This window comes from Podarcis erhardii, assembly GCF_964252035.2.
Source record: "Podarcis erhardii genome assembly, chromosome: Z".
In the NCBI taxonomy this organism is placed as follows: domain Eukaryota; kingdom Metazoa; phylum Chordata; class Lepidosauria; order Squamata; family Lacertidae; genus Podarcis; species Podarcis erhardii.
The window spans coordinates 30,636,850-30,658,631 of record NC_138504.1 but is presented as its reverse complement, the minus strand read 5'-3'; the positions used below and the strand labels follow the sequence as shown (position 1 = coordinate 30,658,631).

General features: G+C 46.6%; 1 protein-coding gene across 1 annotated transcript in view; it reads right to left on the bottom strand.

The window, feature by feature from the left end:
* Positions 1-5,266, bottom strand: part of OPHN1 (oligophrenin 1) — a 125,733-nt gene extending 120,467 nt beyond the window's left edge. Inside the window, exons 1-2 of the mRNA XM_081847003.1 lie at positions 5,058-5,266; positions 4,149-4,307 (exon numbers count right to left, since the gene is read on the bottom strand). Coding sequence (XP_081703129.1) covers positions 4,149-4,302 — 154 coding nt within the window. The 5' untranslated portion in view covers positions 4,303-4,307; positions 5,058-5,266. The remainder of the gene's footprint in view (positions 1-4,148; positions 4,308-5,057) is intronic.
* Positions 5,267-21,782: the final 16,516 nt, after the last annotated feature.

Sequence of the window (21,782 nt, the reverse complement as noted above, 5' to 3'; positions counted from 1 at the left end):
ACACCTACGTGTCACGTTGTGAAAGGCCATGTCGGTGTCAGCATAATTAATTTCCTACCTGAGTGGAGGGACACTGTGTGCAAAGCTAAGAAGCCTGACACCCTTGTCCTCTGCAGAGTTACTCAAAAACATAAAAACATAAAAAGCATGTTCAGTGTGCAGTACAGCAGTCTATGCTTCTGAATAACAAGGCTCAATGAAGCATCTGCAAACAGCTTGATGCTGGATGTCTACCTTACCATAAATATCCCCACATGAAAACTGCTGGAGGTTTTGGAGGACCACTTACATCATTTTTCTGCCTGTTGTATCAGTTGTATGGTTTTTAATTATACTTTTATTTTTGGTGTTATTGTTTTTCACTTATTCCATAGAAAGAATTCAAACAGCAATACAATAAAAGAAATAAAAGACCCAATAAAAATATTATTAAAAATCAATACAGTGGTACCTCGGGTTAAGAACTTAATTCGTTCTGGAGGTCCGTTCTTAACCTGAGGTACCACTTTAGCTAACAGGGCCTCCCGCTGCCGCTGTGCCGCTGGCGCATGATTTCTGTTCTCATCCTGAAGCAAAGTTCTTACCCCGAGGTACTATTTCTGGGTTAGCGGAGTCTGTAACCTGAAGCATCTGTAACCCAAGGTACCACTGTATATTTAAAGTGCCAACTTCTGTCTTCTACCACAAATCCAGGCATGCCACGGACCATCTGGAAAAGGCTTGCATTCTGGAAACCCTGAGCATCAAGTCCCCCAAAAGGTACCTCTTTATAAAGAATTTCAGAAGCCCCATCTGTGCCCAACTTGCTCCATTATAGAGCCAATGGGGTTCTGCTGAACTACATATAAATATGTAACATTATTTTGTCTCCAAGGGCAAGGATGGACTATGGAGATGACCGAGCAGACTGGGGCTGAGGGATGCTATATTCCAAAACATCTGGAGGGCACCGGGTTGAGGAAAGGTGCAGCAATTCTATGTTATCCAAGCATGGAAAGTTCAAGTGGTGAGAGAACCTCTGCAAGTCATAGAATCAGTGCTTATTTTCAGGGGGTATGCAAGGGTACATAGTACCAGCATCTCTTTTTTGTTGTTAAAAAGTGTTGCACTTACTGTAACAGCTTCATTGTATCAGCACCTATTTTTCTAGGGGGGGAAGCACTGCACAGAATCATAGAATCAAAGAACTGTAGAGCTGGAAAGGACACTGAAGGGCATCCAGTCCAACCCGCTTCAGTGCAGGAACCTCAACTAGCTCATCCATGACAAATGGCCATCCAAGTTCTGCTTAAAAACCTCCAAGGAAGAAGAGACCATTGCCTCCCACTGTCCACTGTACCACTATTCTGACTGTCAGAAAGTTCTTCCTAAGGTTTAGTTGGAATCTCCATTCTTGTACCTTGTAGCCATTGGTTCGGGTCCTACACTCCAGAGCAGGAGAAAACAAGCTTGTGCCATCTTTCATGTAATACCCCTTCAGATATTTGAGGATGGCCATCATATCTCCTCTCTATCTTCTCTTTTCTAGGCTAAACATACCCAGCTCCATCCACAATTCCTCATCAGGCTTGGTTTCCAGACCCTCTATTATCTTGGTCACCTTTCAGCTTGTCAATATCCTCCTGGACATAGTACTCCAGGTGTGGTCTGACCAAGGCAGAATAGAGCAGTACTATTACTTCCCTTGATTGGGACACTATAGACTTCTGCTGGTGCAGCCCAGAATAGCAATAGCTTTTCTGGTGCGGCATCACACTGTTGACTCATGTTCAGTTTGTGGTCTACCAGGACCCCTAGATCCTTTTCACATGTACCACTGGCATTCCCCATCTAATCTTTGTGTAGCTGGGGAGTGATTGCTCCTTGGCCCTGTGGCGTCTTCAGTGTGGGGTTCCTCAGAGTTCGAGTTTTTCCACCCATGCTTTTTAACATCTATAGGAAACTGCTGAGTAGGAGCATGTTGTCAAATCATTGATATGACAGCCACCTTCAAATATCTGAAGGGCTGTCCCTCGGAAGATGGAGCAAGCTGGTTTCCTGTTGCTCAGAGGGGAGGATCCAAACCAATTCAAATGGCAGCAAAAGGAGATCCTGACTAAGACTGGGGTAAAAAGGAGCATTCCTGACCTGCCCATTGCTTTAAAATGACCACACCTGCTTTATAGGAATTTGGGACCACCTGTGTCCTTACATAAGCTAACATAAGAAGAGCCTGCTGGATCAGGGAGAAGGGGACCAGTATCCTGTTCACACAGTGGCCAGCCAGATGCCCCAATGGGAAACCCACAAGTAGGATTTGAGTCCAACAGCCCTTTCCCATCCTGTGGTTTCCAGCTACAGGGATTCAGAAGCATGGCTGCAACCACGGAAGCAGGGCATAGCCATCATGGCTAGTAGCCTTCAATAGCCCTCTTCTCCATAAAGATGTCATCAGCAGCACAGGAAACGTTCACCACAGCTCATCTTCCCTGCTGCTTCGAAGGAGTGGATAAGTTTCTTGCTTATTCAACATAACGTACGATGAGCAATTTCTGGATAACATTTTGCACATTTCCCTTTCCATGCACTGAAATATACATGCATCTTCCTACACAATGGGCGGGGGGGGGGGAGTGCTGGGGTTTTTTTCTTCTGTGGAATGCGAACTCTAAGGAACTGCACCTTACAAATCACCAGAAGCAGCCCCACTTAAACCTGGAGCCAGTAGCAATAGGGTCTCCCTTTGGAGCCTGCTTCCTACAGAGACCTCCTGTAACTCGAGAAAAAGCAGAGATGGTGGGTGGCAGCAGGATTCTAAAAGGCAACTTTTACTGTTCAGTGTGTGGAGATGTTCTGCCTAGGATTGAGTCAGCATGCAATGATTTTACTGGGTGTGTTTGGAAAGTGTTTATTCCTGGGTTCATTTAAATCATGTTTTGTGTCATAAACTGCTCCGAGAGCCTCAGTAACCGGATGTCTTTATAGGGAGCATCCACAAGGCCTCTTTCTGCAAGTTTAATATTGCTTGCAAGAGAACATGCAGAGCTCCTCTGGCAATCCAAAGTCTTCTGATTAACAATTCAATATCCTCAGCACTATGCTAGGGACACCTAAACAAACACAAGAAAGTCAACACCAGCCTTAATCTACCTCCTAGTACATTTAAAGACCAATCTGTACTATACATTCAAAGCAGTATCATCACCTAGTTTTAGAGGAGGGAAAGAAAAAAAATATTCTCTCCCTCTCTGCTCAGCGCCTCTCCAGCAAAGCGGGAGGAGAAACGGAGCCCCTTTCATTTCTCCTCCCACTTCGCTGAAGGGGCGCTGCGCAGAGGGAAAGCTGCGCAGTGCCTCTCCAGCGAAGCGTAGCCTGGAGAGCAAGAGGGATCGGTGCGCACCGATCCCTCTTGCTCTCCTAGCTTCAGCAAAAGCTGTGCAGCCTGCACTCACTCCATAAGATGCACACACATTTCCCCTTACTTTTTAGGAGGGGAAACGTGTATCTTATAGAGCGAAAAATACAGTATGTTTTATGTAATTCTTAGCAAAATAAATTTTTCGTGCTCAATGCGTGCACAATTCTGAATAATGAACTATGCATTTCTGACCTTATGTGAAGATTTGCTCCTGTGCTTTGACAATCTGACAGTGCGGTCTCATCTTATGATATGTGGTTGCATTTGTCGGTTTTCTAAAGAAAACCCTGTGTGAACTCAACAAAATGGTTGCGTGATCCTCAACAAATATTGCTATTACAGTGGTACCTTGGGTTACATACACTTCAGGTTACATACGCTTCAAGTTACAGACTCCGCTAACCCAGAAATAGTACCTCGGGTTAAGAACTTTGTTTCAGGATGAGAACAGAAATCATGCTCCTGCGGTGCAGCGGCAGCGGGAGGCCTCATTAGCTAAAGTGGTGCTTCAGGTTAAGAACAGTTGCAGGTTAAGAACAGACCTCCGGAACGGATTAAGTACACAACCAGAGGTACCACTATATTATACTTATCATTAGACATAAAATTGAGGTGGTGCATTATTTTATACCCAGTGCAAATGTTTTTAGCTGGGTTGCCCCTGCTGGGAAGCGGGGATCAACTGGGCCTGAATCTGCTCTTGTGGCCTTTTTTCCACACACATACAGGTGAGTTTTCAGGCTTTCCTTACTTTTGATGGCGCCGATGAGAGCATTTCCATCTTTGATGACATCCTTGATGAACTTGTTGGTCCTCTCCAGCTCCTGCTCATAACATTTGAGCCTTTCTCTGAAGTCAGGGCTGTCCAGGTAACAATCGCTGAACTCCAGCGGAGGGTGCCCCATGGCTCCTTTTTTGATGGAGGGGGGGAGGAGAAGATGATGGAAAGAAGGGCAATAAAGATGAGAGTCATGGTTCTATTTTGCAAAGAGAGAAGAAAGCCCAACCTCCCCCCACCCCACCCCGCAATTCTCCCTTTATAATCACAGCCTTGTTGAGGGAAGGCGTCGAAAGGGTGGAAGGGGGGCAGCCCAGCTAGGGCGCTCCTTAAACCACCGGGGGCGGGGGGAGGAGAGGAGAATACAGGGGCTGAACGGCGGCTGCTCACCACCAACGGCAATAGCGGAGAAAGGGAAGAGAGGGGCGGTACGGCAGGGCGCCCTCCAGCGGGCGGGCCGCGCGGTGCGCCGCGGGTGGTGCGCGGCCTGCAGGTCTCCCCAGCCGCTGCATCCCTCCCTCCCGGCCGCGAGCGAGCCCAGCACCGTTGGAAAAACACTGCGGGATGCGCCGCCGGGAGGGCACCTAGAAGGGACACCAGGGAGAAGTGCAGCTGCCGCGCGCCGGCCTGCAGGCTTCCCTCCCGAGTCCCGCGCGCCCCGCAGTGTTTTTTCCAGCAGCGCTGGGCTGGCCGGGAGGGATGCATTTGCTCGGGCGGCGCGCCCCGCCCATTTGGATACCCCGTCCCCATGGTTGTGGGGGGGGGGGGGAGTTGCGTGTACAACCACCCACCCCAGGCGCCGGCAGGGGTTGCTACGCCGGTGCCAACGGCCCTCCGCACGGACGCAAGAAAAAAGATTTGGGAGCAAATGGAAGAAACTACCTGGATAAATCTGGTGTGACGGCGACTTGACGCCGCATCAGCTGGGAGCCGGCTGGCTCTTCTCTTTCCTTCTCCCACGGCTGCTAGGGCTTCCGCGCCGGCTCTGAATGGACCCAGTTGGAGGTGGAGCAGGCGACCGCAGAAGCACTATCCAGCCCGGCGCGCAGCTGCAAGTCCCCTCCCACTAGCGCCAGAGACGGGCTGGGCTTTGTTCGCCTGCCTCCTTCCGTACCCGCCCAGCGCCTCGCCCTCTTACCGCTCCGCCTGCCCTTCCCTTAAAGGCGCAGCCCGGGGGCTTCGCGGGGCTTCTCCACCGTCGCTTCCCGCAATGCAGCGGGGTGGGCTAGATGTCACTTGGGACCCCTTCTGACTTTGCAACTCTGCAGTTCATTGGAGGCGGTGGGAAGTACAGTACTCCAGGGGGCAGGGCTGGGTAGTGGTTAGAGAGCCAGACTAGGAACCCAGAAAAGCCGGGGTTCAGGGGGGCTGAGCCAAAGACTTTGCAGGAAAGACGACATCCCGACACCATTGTAGGCGCACTTGCTCCCCAGAGATCGGCCAGCTTAGGTACCCCGCACCTGCTTGCCTGCCTTTTTCCTGTGCAAATGAATGAGTTGTGAGCAGGTATTTCTTGCCTATGAAATTGGGAGCAGAAAAGCGAGCCTGCCGCCTCTTCACCTGCAGAGATTTATAACCCATTTTTAGAAAATTGTTTTAGAAGAATGGTGCCTGAGTTTGGATTTGGGTTTTCCTCTTCCCTCCCCGTCCCTTTTCCCTTGCGTGTCCTGCTTTGTTTGGGTTTTAGGTTGTAAGCCTGTGGGCAGGGACTGTCTTGTCCTGATCAGCCGAAGATGCTCCAAATAAACGAACGAATGAATGAATCCCTCTTAAGCCTTTAAACTCACTGGGTCACTGCAGCTCTCAGCCTACCTCACAGGGTTATTGTGGGTATTAAATGAGGAATAGCTCATTGGAGGAAAAAGTTGGATATAAATGCAATAAATAGGTAAATAGGGTGAGAGAAGTCTTTTTTTTTATGGAGTACATACAGTAACAAGCTTCGTGGGTCAGGAGAATGCTGTGGGCTTAGTGCAGTGGTTTTGAAGCAGTGTGCCATGGCACCCTGGCGTGCCTTGAATGATGCTATCTTGCATCTCTGCCTCCCAAAGGCTTGCACAGCTGTTTATTGCAGCAGCCCTGGCTATAAGCTCTGCATGTGAATGGTGCCAGCGGGGGGGGGGGGGGGGGGGAGGTTGGTGGCTCAGAGACCAGGGGCAGCAGCAGTGGTTGCCCTGGGGACTCCCAAGAAGAGGGGAGAGGAGAGGAGGCTAAGAGAACACTCCTCAAGGGGAGGGTGTTGGGGAAAGGGTGAGGGGCTGCCAACTCAGCAGGCAAGGGGTGACATAATTAGGCTCCTGGGCCCCACAGGGGAGCCGCAGAAAGAATGTGGTTGATCAAGGGAGCCTTGGTCTCAAAGAGGTTCAAAATCTTTGACACAGTGTACAGTGGTACCTCAGGTTAAGTACTTAATTCGTTCTGGAGGTCTGTTCTTAACCTGAAACTGTTCTTAACCTGAAGCACCACTTTAGCTAATGGGGCCTCCCACTGCCGCTGCGCCGCTGGAGCACGATTTCTGTTCTCATCCTGAAGCAAAGTTCTTAACCCAAGGTAATATTTCTGGGTTAACAGAGTCTGTAACCTGAAGCGTCTGTAACCTGAAGCGTATGTAACCTGAGGTACCACTGTATCTTGATTTCAGTAATGCTTTTGACAAAGGCCCCCATGATATTCTTGCAAAGAAGGTGGCAAGAGGTGGATTGAACGTGGATTTGTAGCTGGTTGGCGGACTGAACCCAAAGAGTACTCATTAATGGTTCCTTCTTATCCTGGGGAAAAGTGACAAGTGTGGTGCCACAGGGTTCTGTCCTAGGCCCGTTGTTGTTCAACGTCTTTATGAATGACTTGGATGAAGGAATTGAGGGGATGCTCGTCAGATTTGCAGATGACACCAAACTCGGAGGGGTAACTAGACTGTAGATTAGACGACAGAATCAGTATTCAAAGATGATCTTAACTGTTTGGAGAACTGGGCTCAAGCTAACAAAATGATTTTCAATAGGGACAAATGTAAGAAAAACCTCCTTTTGAGTCTTTAGCAGCAGCATCCTGCAGGGGTTAAAGTGGGGTCTGTTTCCCAATAAGATGCTCCTGCAACAGGAAAGAATCTGGTCCCAATGCTTCCTGACTGCCTTCTTAGGAGCAAAAAGGGTTAAAACTAAGCTCTAGCTGCGAAAAAGGAAGAGTCCCTTTCTAATCCCACCCCCGCCACATTTAAGGCTGTAAAAAAGCTTCGCTGAGGGGGGGGGGCGCGGGGAGAAGGGGGAACCCCCTGGAGGTGAAAATGCAAACAGCTGGTCGGGACACGGCACGCCCACTCAACCTCTGCATGCAGTACTGCGCGCAAGGGCGAGTGGGAATTGTAGTTTTCCTCTCCAGCCCTTTGCATTAGTTCAAGTGATGCATTTTGGTAATTTTCAAGCTCCTTGACTTCATGATCTTACTGGGGGGAGGCCTTTAGACGTCCGCGTGCCTCTCCACAAGAACATCTTGGGGTTTCCCCACACACTTCTTTAGAGAACACGAAAATAACAAAGCTGCTGGACACACTTTCTTCCCGCTTCACGTTCTTCTGTTTTGACAATTGCCTCATCGGGAATGAAATTCTTACCGGTCTCTCCCCAGCCCCGCCTCTCCTACCAGCTGGGGAGCCAAAAGGGAGTTCTGCTTGCTCCAGAATGTGGACGGAGAGGGTGTGGAAGGGTCCGGCTGTGCATCTTTCCTCTCTCGAGTTCACTACTGAATCAGGGTCCACATAGCTTTAGGTAGCCTAAATGATAATCCCGTGGATGCTTCCTCCAGATTAATACCTGCTGTGTTCAGCAGGGGTTATCCCCAGGGGAGGCTGTATAGGGCTGCACGTTTAGAGAGCTTATAAAATTATGCATGGCATGTAGACAACGGGAGTGAGAGAAGTTTTCTTCCTACTCTCATAACATTCAAACTCACAGACAGCCAATGAAGCTGAGCATTTCCTCTCACAGGAGGCATGATGGCTACCAACCCAAATGGCTCTAAAAGGGATTGGACAAATTCATGAATGGAGGAGCACAACGCTATCAACCGCTACTGGCCATGGTGGCTTTGATCTGCCTCTGTAGTTGGAGGCAGTAATGTGTCCACAGAGATGACAGGATGCTGGAGTTTATGGGCAAGCAGGATCTGAGCACAAGGGACCCCTGACCGTTAGGTCCAGTCGCAGACGACTCTGGGGTTGCAGCACTCATCTCGCCGAGGGAGCCGGCATACAGCTTCCGAGTCATGTGGCCAGCATGACTGAACTGCTTCTGGTGAACCAGAGAAGCGCACGGAAACGCTGTTTACCTTCCCGCCGGAGGTACCTATTTATCTACTTGCACTTTGACATGCTTTCAAACTGCTAGGTTGGCAGGAGCAGGGGCCGAGCAACGGGAGCTCACCCCGTCACGGGGATTCAAACCGCCAACCTTCTGATCGGCAAGTCCTAGGCTCTGTGGTTTAACCCACAGCGCCACCCGCATCCCTCCAACCACTAATACTCAGGAGCATTACAGCCTCCAAGTGTGGAGGCAGAGCATAGCCACTTTGGCTCTTTGTTTTTATCATGCGCAGGTCCTGAGCCCCAGCAATGCGCTTTCATGTGCTATTTGGGTGCAATTATGAGCTTTAGCTGATGCCTGAAAGCTTTTTCTAGAGTTAATCCTCCTCCATTAAAAACTTATCTTGCTTTGCTTTTGAACCAGTTCCCACAAGAATCCTATTCTTAAGCATAGCAAGCAATTTTATCTGCAAAAAGACAAAACCCTCCATCAACAGCTGGTCCATTCACCAATTGTTTCAGTTGGGCTTTGGTTGGGCAGAAATGTTTTCTCTGCTTGGAGGCTTTTAACTCTGGGCTGCTGCAGATGGCCTCAGATATCTGGCCCATCTTCCTTGCTGTTTCCGCTGGAGACACACTTTGTATGTCCCTGGCATTGGGAACCAGTGTGCATTATAAAATGAGAAGTTTTGGAGATTACAGACTGTTTGCTTCACTCAGGCTCTGCAAAACTCAGTTCTGTTGAAACAAAACAAATTCCTTCCAGTAGCACCTTAAAGACCAACTAAGTCAGTTCTTGGTATGAGCTTTCGTGTGCATGCACACGAAAGCTCATACCAAGAACTGACTTAGTTGGTCTTTAAGGTGCTACTGGAAGGAATTTGTTTTGTTTTGACTATGGCAGACCAACACGGCTACCTATCTGTAACTCAGTTCTGTTGGTTCTGTTGGCCCATCTCAGTTCACTATTCCCTGCAATTATTGCAGCTTCAAAATCAGCTAAAGTCATTTCCCTACCCCACTGTTCTGTGTGGAAATATACACAATAGCAAGTATCCCACCCACTCTACCCCCGGTTTTATTTTAACAACAAAACAAGCAACCAAAATAAAATGTTGATAACCTTTCCCTCCCTTTTTGCTATAGGTTACATACAGGTTGATCCAACCAAGAAGGTGGGAAACCCAAGAAACTTTGAAGTTAAAATAAAGAACTCCCTTAAGAGGGAGGCATTTATTGAAGGCAGAAATGTTGACTGTCAACTCTTTATTGTTTTTATTTGTTTTGTTTTGTTTCATAAAATCTAAATACCGATAACTTGTTGTTGTTGTTTAGTCGTTTAGTCCTGTCCGACTCTTTGTGACCCCATGGACCAGAGCACGCCAGGCACTCCTGTCTTCCACTGCCTCCCGCAGGTTGGTCAGACTCATGCTGGTAGCTTCGAGAACACTGTCCAACCATCTCGTCCTCTGTCCACCCCTTCTCCTTGTGCCCTCCATCTTTCCCAACATCAGGGTCTTTTCCAGGGAGTCTTCTCTTCTCATGAGGTGGCCAAAGTATTGGAGTCTCAGCTTCAGGATCTGTCCTTCCAGTGAGCACTCAGGGCCGATTTCCTTAAGAATGGATAGGTTTGATCTTCTTGCTGTCTATGGGACTCACAAGAGTCTCCTCCAGCACCATAATTCAAAAGCATCAATTCTTTGACGATCAGCCTTCTTTATGGTCCAGCTCTCACTTCCATACATCACTACTGGGAAAACCATGGCTTTAACTATACGGACCTTTGTTGGCAAGGTGATGTCTCTGCTTTTTAAGATGCTGTCTAGGTTTGCTATCGCCTTTCTCCCAAGAAGCAGGCATCTTTTAATTTCGTGACTGCTGTCACCATCTGCACCATCTGCACCGATAACTAGTTAACTGTAAAAAGGGGGGGGGGGCTCTCAAAACATTTCATAAAAAAGATAAAACAATAAATTATCAACCAGAAAAATTAACAATGATAATTTAAGACTCCAAACAGTTGCAATAACAATAGACTAAAAAGAGATTACCGCTTGCATCAAACACCGTTGAATCCAGGCTGCACAATGCTGCTTGGCAACTGAACTTAATACAGCTCCCTGTCAGGACTCCCAACATAGGCCTACACAGGATTTTTCCCAGTCTAAGGGATGAAGGGTGGAGATGAGTCTGGGTGTTGTTAAAGTTAATTCACTACGCCAGAGTACAACACACTAAGAAGAAAAATAGCTGCATGTTCTGGACTGTGCTTGCAATGGGCAGAGCCCTTGTTTTGCACTCAGAACATCTCAGGTGACTATCAGATTTTGAAAAGTTGGTATCACAGGATCAAGATCATAAATTTTGTTGCTTTACTGTATTTTTCTATTTATAAGACTGGGGTTTTTTTAACCAAAAAATCAGGTTTAAAATTGGGGCTCGTCTTTTACACCTGTAGTGCTGAGGGGTGTTTTCTTAATTCGGAGTCCCCAAAAATAGGGGGCGTCTAATACATGGGGGTGTCATACACGGAAAAATATGGTAATTAAACAACAACAAAAATATTGAATTTTGAATAAATGTGAAATGAATTGTTACTATTTTCAATTTTATTGTGTTATTGCCTTCCTTAGTAGGTTGTTCAAAGTGCCATTCTGAAGAATGCTTTTCATAATCTGGTAATCTGGGGGGGAACAGGGGACAGAAACTGGGGATGAATTTATAGAACCAAGGGGGCAGAGGCCCAAAAAAGTTTGGGAACCACTGGCTTAGCACTAAGAATTCTCTGGAATAAAATATACCGTATGGGTTGTCTCAGTTCAGTAGTCTTCCCATTCATGCTTATTTCCTATTCCTAAAAGCACTGTATGCATGGTTATTGTAACCACAAAATAATTATCCAAAACCTAACAGCTTTTCATGCCAATGTTTTGACTGTTATGTCTTGCCTGCAATTGTAAGCACTTGGAACCATCTGCCAAGGTAGAACTTCAGACAAAACTCCTTTGTTTACAAATCTGTAAGATTCTTTTTTTTCCAGCTGAGGAAAGAGGAAGTAAACTGGTTGACATGAATATCCTCTTTCTGAAAGTGAGTTTGAATTTACTGCTTATGGGCCTTGGAGGCTGACAGGGTGGACACAAGCCAAACAGGATACTTTGCAAGAGCTGAGCAAGATCTCAGAGACACACAATAGCACTGCTGAATTGCAGCAATCCCAACCAGATGTAACTTCTGCTGTCCCGATAAAAAATCATGTCTAAGGGCACAATTCTATACAGAACAACCACAAAAAGTGCTGAAAGACACATGACTATAACAACTATATATGAATAATACAAGGAAATTTATATCAAGTTGACAAATACCAATTACAATAGTACCTCGGGTTAAGAACTTAATTCGTTCTGAAGGTATTTTCTTAACCTGAAACTGTTCTTAACCTGAAGCACCACTTTAGCTAATGGGGCCTCCCACTACCGCCGCATGATTTCTGTTCTCATCCTGAATCAAAGTTCTTAACCCGAGGTACTATTTCTGGGTTAGTGGAGTCTGTAACCCGAAGTGTATGTAACCCGAGGTACCACCGTACAATTGCAATGAAGTGCAATCACATCTTGTGCGCAATTAACTTGAGTGTGAGGTAGTTTATGTTGAGAGTGACTGCCCCACAAAGTCACACTCAATGAGCTTTGTGGCTTGAGTGGGAAGATTTGAACCTTAGTCTCTCTCAGGACCTAGTCCAACACTCTAACCACAGCACCACACCGGCACAGTCTTGTGCCGTTGTATCATGTCCTATCCACTGCTTGCTTTTTTCTTCTGACTTAGTGCCTAACAATTATAGTATTCAATAAGAACTTGAATAGAATTTTTTATTTTTATTTTTTAAAAAAACTGTTATCTGATTAATATGTGCATTCTCTCTTAATTAGCTGACTGATTTTTTTAAAAAGCTGTATCTCTACTACATTGCACTGCTGTTGCATAGACATCCTTGCAATTGCCTCTGTTCACAAGTATTTTATGTTGCAAACCTTTTTTTAAAAAACGAACTCCTGTTTAGTTAGAGGTGAACATCTGTCTCTAGCTCTATTTCCCAGTCACACAGGCATCTATTCCTCAAAACAAAATAAAAAAATTCCTTCCAGTAGCACCTTAAAGACCAACTGAGTTAGTTCTAGGTATGAGCTTTCGTGTGCATGCACACTTCTTCAGATACATGCACACGAAAGTGTGCATGCACACGAAAGCTCATACCTAGAACTAACTCAGTTGGTCTTTAAGGTGCTACTGGAAGGAATTTTTTTATTTTGTTTTGACCATGACAGACCAACACGGCTACCTATCTGTAACTGGATCTATTCCTCAAAGGCTGTAGTAGTAGGGCACCCTCTAGTGGTTGAAAAGAATAATCTCCCTGGCATAATCTAAATTATCAATTTGCATTAAAAAAAAAGGAAGGAAGAATGATCAAGCAGAATTTGCAGAGACAACTATTTATGGTATTTATCGGTGTATTGCATTTGCATCCCACCTCCCCCCCCCCCCAGGAAGCTAAAGTTGGCATACATAGTTATCCTTGTCCCCATTTCATCCTCGCAACAGCCCTGTGAGGTAAGTTAGCATGAGAGTCCCATGGCTGAGTGGGGGATTCAAACCCTGGTCTCACAGTCCTGGTCTTAAACTCTAGCCACTAGTTCACCACTGGCTAAAACGGATTGAGAAAAACCATTTCATGCATGGGCACATTGGGTGGTGCGTGGAGAGTGCAGGGTTAACTTTCCTTCTCCTCCTTTCCTCCTTCACATATACAGACAATTAAGATTAGGCAGAGTGTCAGATGTTGTGGGGCAGGGAGTCATGGCAAGGTATTAGAGGACAGAAATAAATTTGTCATGTGCCCTGTAAACCCTGTGCCCCATAAGCGACCCTGCTGCTCTCAGGTGCCAGGGAAGAAGGCAATGATCCCATTACCAGTGTGCAGGGCAAGGTTCAGTTGCCTGCCTGGGCAGCATCTGGACCTGGAATGTGTTGGGGATGCAATCATGTCCTTTGCCTTAGATGGGAAACTGTCCTGGGCTGGTCTTTGGTTTGATATTATTGTCACAGTGACCTTGCAGAGGCAATTAAGTTGTGAGGCAATGCATGCATCTGGTTTGATTTTGCAACACTCAGTAAATTGAATGAACCCTGACCAGTTTTGCTCAAATCTGTTATATGATTGTACAGTGGTACCTTGGGTTACAGGCGCTTCAGGTTACCGACGCTTCAGGTTACAGACTCCGCTAACCTAGAAATAGTATCTCGGATTAAGAACTTTGCTTCAGGATGAGAACAGAAATTGTGCGGTGGCGGCATGGCGGCAGCGGGAGGCCCCATTAGCTAAAGCGGTGTCTCAGGTTAAGAACAGTTTCAGGTTAAGAACAGACATCCAGAACGAATTAAGTTCTTAACCTGAGGTACCACTGTATCTGTTCTTTAATATGTGAATAGTTGGTTACTGTTGGCATCATTGCATAAGAACATCAGAAGAACCTGTTGGATCAGGCCAGGAGGGGCCCACCTAGTCCAGCATCTTGTTCTCACAGGGGCCAACTGGATGCCCCAGAGGGAAACCTGAAGCAGGACCTGAGCATGAGAGCAACTCGCCTACTCCTGTGGCTTTCAGCAATTGGCATTCAGAAGCATCACTAACTCTGACCATGGACCCAGAGCATGGTCATTACGGCTATCAGCCACTGACAGCCTTCTCATGAAAATTCCTGAATCCTCTTTCAAAGCCTATTCGCATTAGCTAACATTTCAGATGCTTGTGGAATTTTGAGTAGTATCAAAATATCAGGCCCATGACAATCATATGCAATATTTTCTTGGCATCTGTTAGCTGGAATTTATTTTTCAGTTAAGAGTAGGATCCAAAGGAAGATTAAGATTTGCTTCTTCTTTTTTCAATATACGCACATTAACATATAGCAGCCAACTCATAGGTGCCAAGGTATCTTCAGCCCGTCCCACCCCAAAGTTGATGGCAATTGTCATTCAAATGGTGTGTATGTGCCATGTCATGTGATCAGTTATGGGGGGGCATGGCTTACGTGGGCCACCCCAATATTTTATTCAAGTTGGCACTCCCGCATCAGCTGACAGGACATATGTCTCTAATCCGAGTTGGGAATGTGCATTTGTGTAGTTTACCGTATTTTTCGCTCTATAAGACGCACTTTTCCCCTCCTAAAAAGTAAGGGGAAATGTGTGTGCGTCTTATGGAGCGAATGCAGGCAGGAGGCTCTGGTCAGCTCTCCCTTTAAAGAGCCGCGTGGAGCATGTGTGCTGCTTTTGGGGGCTTTTCCCCGAGGAGGGAGAAGGGCTGCCCTCCTCGGGGAAAAGCCCCCAAGAGCCGCACACACTCTCCATGCTCTCTTTAAAGGGAGCATGGCTCTTGGGGCAGCCTTAGGCTCCTCTTGCCCGTGAGTGGCTGCGTGCGGCTAAACAAGAAGCCAGGACAGCGAGCAGGGATTGATCCCGCTGGCTCTCTTGGCTTATGCCATAGCCGCGCGCAGCCTCTCCTTTTTTTTTTTTTTTAAGATATTTATTAAGATTTTGTATAATAAAACAAGCATCACAATCAAACGAAAAAGAGAAAGACAATAAAAAAACAGCACAATCAAACAAAACAGAAAAGTACAATAAAAAACATAGAAAAGGTAAGAAAAAACAAAAAACAAAGAAAATCTAGTTTTTTACTTATTATCTTTATAACCCTCTTTCCTGACTTCCTCGCATCTCCCTTTTCTGTGTTCCCCTTTACACAATCAAATTCAGCAATTCCTTTCCCTCTTTCAAATCTTATTCAATATTATACATTTCAACCTATTATGTCTCCAGTTTTTCCTTTCCTTTTAAATCCATTTTTACATGTTCTTTATAACTTAATCCCTTGTATCATTTTGTTTAATTTTGACATAATTTTACTCTGGTCTTTTCACCCTTTTCTTTTAAAACATTTTTGCATAATCCTTTTAACTATGTCACTGATGCCATATTATCTTTATATCCAACATTATTTTAGCATTCAAACATTTTACAATGTTTTTGGAGATATTCTTTGAACTTCTTCCAGTCCTCTTCCACCGACTCTTCTCCCAGGTCTTGGATTCTGCCAGTCATTTCTGCCAATTCCATATAGTCTATCACTTGCATCTGCCATTCTTCCAGGGTGGGCAAATCTTGTGTCTTCCAATACTTTGTGATGAGTATTCTTGCTACTGTTGTTGCATACATAAAAAATATTCTGTCCTTCTTTAGCACCAATTGGCCGACAATGCCCAAAAGAAAGGCCTCTGGTTTCTTAGGAAAGGTATATTTAAATACCTTTTTCAGTTCATTATAGATCATTTCCCAGAAAGCCTTGACCCTTGGGCACGTCCACCAAAGGTGAAAGAATGTTCCCTCAGTTTCTTTACATTTCCAGCATTTGTTATCAGGCAAATGATATACTTTTGCAAGCTTGACTGGGGTCATGTACCACCTGTACATCATTTTCATGATATTTTCTTTTAAGGCATTACATGCCGCAAATTTCACACCAGTGCTCCATAACTGTTACCAGTCAGCAAACATGATGTTATGACCAATATCTTGCGCCCACTTAATCATAGCTGATTTGACCGTTTCATCCTGAGTGTTCCATTTTAACAGCAAGTTATACATTCTTGAAAGTATCTTAGTTTTAGGTTCTAACAATTCTGTTTCTAATTTCGATTTTTCCACCTGGAAGCCTATTTTTTTATCCAAATTAAAGGCCTCTCTAATTTGATAATAATGTAGCCAATCTCGCACTTTATCTTTTAGTTTCTCAAAACTCTGCAATTTCAATGTATCTCCTTCTTGTTCTAGTATCTCCCAATATTTCGGCCACTTGGCCTCCATACTGAGTCTTTTCAGAGCCTTAGCTTCCATAGGTGATAACCACCTTGGGGTCTTGCTTTCCAGTAAGTCTTTATATCTTGTCCAGACATTAAACACGGCTTTCCTGACAATATGGTTTTTGAATGCTCTATGAGCTTTAACCTTGTCGTACCACAGATATGCATGCCACCCAAAAGCATTGTTAAACCCTTCCAAATCCAAAATGTCAGTGTTCTCAAGAAGTAGCCAGTCTTTCAACCAGCAGAATGCTGCTGATTCATAGTACAACTTCATGTCTGGCAGGGCAAACCCCCCTCTTTCTTTAACATCAGTCAATATTTTAAATTTTATTCTGGGCGGGGGAGGCTGCGTGCGGCTAAACAAGAAGCCAGGACAGTGAGCAGGATCGATCCCGCTGGCTGTCTTAGCTTATGGGATAGCCGTGCACAGCCTCTCCCAGGCTGGGGAGGCTTCGCGCGGCCAAGCAAGAAGCCAGGACAGCCAGCAGGATCACTGCACTGTGATCCCGCTGGCTGTTCTAGCTTCTGGCTTGACCGCCCGAAGCCTCCGCAAGGGAGCAGGGAGCCTTCATCCCACTCCCCTGTGGAGGCTTCGCAGGCTACCCCAGAAGCCAGAACACCTAGAGGGAGTGCTGCACAACACTCCCTCTAGCTGTTCTAGCTTCACGGGGCTATCCCAGAAGGGAGTGTGCGGCTCTTGCGGGAGGAAAGCCAGTAGGCTTGCTTTCGCTGAAGCCAGGAGGGCAAGAGGGATCGGTGCGCACCGATCCCACTTGCTCTCCTGGCTTCAGGGATAGCCCTGCAAAGCCTCCTGAGCGAAGATGGAAGAGCGCTCCCTCTTAGCTCAGGATGTTTTGTGTTGCTTTCTTATTTCTTGTTTTCCTCCCCTAAAAACTAGGTGCATCTTATCGTCCGGTGCATCTAATAGAGCGAAAAATACGGTATATTATGGTACTGTTTTTTTCTATTTTTGATTTGTATAAATTTGAATAAACTTTTTTTAAAAAATAAAAGAATAATTGAGAAGCAGTGAGCCTCCCAGCTGGGATTTGAACCTGGGATTCCCCACATTCAAGCCTAAGTAGCTAAAGACAAAAGAACCCCCTTTTCTGCTCCCAGAACTATAATCCCCAGAATGGTTTATCAATCAATCCCTCTCCACAGGGAATTATAACCCTGGGAGGAGAATATGGGCCTCCTAACAGCTCTCAGCATCCATAGCACACTCCATCTCCCAGGATTCTGTGGGGGAAGCCATGACTGTTTAAAGTGGTATCATGGTGTTTGAAATGTCTGGTGCAGGTGTCTTCTTAGATTCAGGCATGAAGTCTTAGCATGCAAAGGCCAGTGGTGGACTTGTGGCTGCATCGTTCCTTCCAGGTTTAAACCTTCCACAGAGCACCAGGTGGTGGCTAGAGTGTTGGACTGGGACCTGTGGCCTGGGAGAGGCCAAAGTTCAAATCCCCACTCAGCCATGAAGTTCACTGAGTAACCCTGGAGGCCAGTCTCTGCCCCTCAGCCTAACCTACTTCGGGGCTGTTGCTGAGATTAAATGAAGAGGGGAATAACTCTGCCTTGAGCTCCTTGGACAAAAAAAGGTGGGTTAAAAATGCAAGCAAGCAAGCAAGCAAGCAAGCAAGCAAGCAATGATCACTTGAAAAGGATTTAGTGTCTGTCTTTTGCACCAGGGTGGTGGAACTTGGGGTTCAAGTAGAAATGCAAACTAGATTCCTCCCCTGCTCTAGAAAGCCATAGCACAGTGCTGGTAGATGTGCGGCTTGGTGGGTTACGCAAGTTGTGCAGACCTGTTCAGCTACTATCACTCAGGGTCTCCCCCATATTGACAAGCAACTGTAGTGGAAATAAAAGTATTGTTATAAGTTGGAGAGCAAGACTCCCCTAAAATCTCTGGATTCAGTGAAGTGGCTAGATTTTTTTAAGCAGACAGCATTATTCCTGGCCAGGAAATCGCCTGGGAATGTGCCCTTGTGAAAAAAAGGCAGAGTCATCAAACCCTCAAGAAAGCAACCAACAAGTCTGACTCTCTGTTAAATAGTGGGAAAGATGGACGAAGGACACAGCTCTGTTAGATTCACAGCTCTTTATTACAGCAGTTAGAACTGCTCCTGGAGTCTGACACACTGCAGCCTAGCTGGCTGCTTTATATAATACTAAGTAACTTATAACAGTAACAACTCCCAACTAGCTAACCAATCAGAGAGCGACAGTTCTCAATCCTTCATTTGCATACTGGTGGCCCTGAGTGAGAACTGCAGTTAATCTTAATATATAACACCCCTCCCCCACCTAGATGAAGTGTTAGCCCCCCCCCCAATCCTTAATTGTTACAACCATATACCATATAAGCTAGCCACAGGTTTGATTAGAAGTACAGGTACATAATACTGCGCAATCCTTCAGGTAGGCTGGATGTATACGGGTCCAGAATGCCGAGGTATCACTGGAGAGGTAGCCAAGCTGCCAGGGCCCGATGGAGTGGCTCAGCACCAGTCGCTTTGTGTGGCAGGAACATGTTATAGAAGTTCAATAGACCTAAAAAGGCCTACAAGTCCTTCTTGTTTTGTGGTTCAGGAACCTGTTATATAGCTTTGACCTTTGCTTCCGTGGGGTGAATGCCAGAGCTGTTAACCAGGTATCCCAGGAACTCGACTTGTGGTACAGCAATCTGGCATTTCCCCCTCTTTACTTTGAGACCTGCTTCTTGGAACCTGGTCAGGACAGCCCACAGCTGATCAAAAACCTGTTGTATTGTTCCCACTGAGACGAGCACATCATTGAAGTAGGGTACAACGCCAGGCAGACCCTGTAGGAGCCGCTCCATTAAGCTCTGGAAAATTCCTGGTGCTACGCTGACTCCAAACTGCAGCCAACGACAACGGAAGGCCCCATGGTGAGTGACGATTGTCTGTGCCTCGGCAGTGGCATCATCTACGGGCAGCTGTTGGTATTCCTGAGCAAGGTCGAGTTTTGCAAAAACCTTGCACTCTCCCAGTGAGTGTAGTAAGTGTTGGATGACAGGGACGGGGTACGCATGCTGTTGGAGCGCCTTGTTTATCGTGCACTTATAGCCAGCACAGATGCTTACTGACCTGTCAGGCTTGAAGGGCGTCATGATGGGAGTCTCCCACTTAGCTTTGTCTACGGGTTCCAGGACCCCCTGTGCAATCAGCTTGTCTAGTTGTTCATCCACCTTAGGCTTGGGTGCAAATGGTACGCGTCGAGGCTTGACTCTGATGGGTGTGATTAGCGGATCGAGGTTAAAGGATATGGGCAACCCCACATACTGTCCCAAGGTTCCATTGAATTCTTCCGAAAACTCTGTGACGACGGCATCTATTTCTGATTGCAAAACACTTTGGATGCTTGTGATTTCCAACCCTGGGGACACAAGCCAGTCCAGTCCCAGTAGGCTGGGCCGATTCCCATCTACCATGACTAACTTCAGCGGTCCCAAAAAGTCCTTGAAGGTCACTTTGAACTTGCCCACACCTACAACCGGAATGTTATTTCCCTGATAATCCCTCAAATGCAGGTAGGTGGAGTTCAGTTGTTTCTTAGATAATTTGGGAATCAACCTTTTGATGGTACTCCAAGAGACGATTGACATGGCAGAGCCCGTGTCAACTTCCATGTTGCATGTTTTGCCCTCAATAGTCATGGTGACATAAATTTTTCGGTGTTCAGACCCGTCAGCCTGGCCAACTGTCAGCTCTGCTGAGCAACAACAGTTGGTGACGGCATGGCAGTCCTTGTTAGCATACCTTGCCTTTTTGTTTCCTGGTGCCGGTAGCATATCTGCTGGAGTAGACGAGCAACAAACCATTGTAATATGACCCTTATGCAAACAACAGCGACAGATGGTGTCCTTGAAACCGCATTTGGACCGAGGGTGGTTGCCACCGCAACCTGCAGTCTGACTGGTCCGTCGTTCACCATTTGACCTTTCCACATTTCTGCTTGATGCAGCAAACATCCTCCTCCTCATCTGAGCAGCCCTCGAATTCGCTTATTTCTCCATGGTGAACTGAAGTTGGCTTCTTTGGAATTGTTGGGCTGTCGGCCTTGCGGATCTCTGTTGTGGAATGTTTCGCTGCCTCTGTAGCTTGAGCTTCCTCGATGGCCTGTTTGAGAGTGAGATCAGACTTGGTGAGGAAACGGTGCTGTAGTTTCTCATCCCTCACACCGCACACGATTTGATCCAGCAGGGCATCGTCCAAGTCCCGGAATTCACAGTGGTATGCAGCCTTCCTGAGGGCCGATAAGAACTCACTGATTGTCTCCCCCTCAGTTTGGATTCGATGATGGACCGTGTGACGGGCAGCGATTCTGGACACCTTGGGTGCGTAGTGTCCCTTGAATTTCTCAGTAAGTGTGTCCCAAGGTCCCTGCACCGCAAGCAGAGCCACGAGAGCCCTAGCTGTCTCGAAAACTTCTGAGCCACAGACGGTGAGGAAAAGAGCTCTCTTCCGATTGTCTGTCAAATTGGTGAAAGTGTTTGCCTCAAGGTAGCATTCGAACCGAGCGATATAAGACTGCCAGGACTCGGTTGCTGGTGAATACGGGGGTAGAGGCAGTAGCGACGCCATGTTTTCCCGGTGCCAGTTGAATGGTGAGGAATGGACGCTAGCCTCGGCGATATCTCAGCTCTTGAGTGTTTAGCTCAGCAGTTCCGCTCTGGCTGTGTCTTGTTTCATCCTATCCCATCCTCATTGCCAGTGTTAAATAGTGGGAAAGATGGACGAAGGACACAGCTCTGATAGATTCACAGCTCTTTATTATAGCAGTTAGAACTGCTCCTGGAGATACACTCACAGCAGCCTAGCTGGCTGCTTTATATAATACTAAGTAACTTATAACACTAACAACTCCCAACTAGCTAACCAATCAGTGAGCGACAGTTCTCAATCCTTCATTTGCATACAGGTGGCCCTGTGTGAGAACTGCAGTTAATCTTAATATATAACACTCTCTGCCAGACACAGAGGGGAGAGACCCAACCCTAAGCTTTGGGTAGTCAGCAAAAGACAATCCCAGAGCCGGGAGGTAGAAGTTTCCAGAATTGGAGTGGACGATACGGTAAGTGAACAGGGGGGGAAGTGTCCCTTTTGCAAGCAGGGAGATGGTGGGACGAACACAGGTGAGCAGTCTGTTTTATGCTGCAGAGAGGGTCAGACATGGTCTTTGGGGTCTCTTGGAACCTGAGGCTGCAGCAATGGGAGGGACAGGACCCTCTTGGGAAGTGATTACTCTGCACTCTCCTGAGAACAGGACACCAGGTTAGATGCGCCAGTGGCCTGATCCAGCAGGCTCGACGTGCATTCTTACTAAATCCTGCAGTCTCTTACCTGTTTTGCCCCT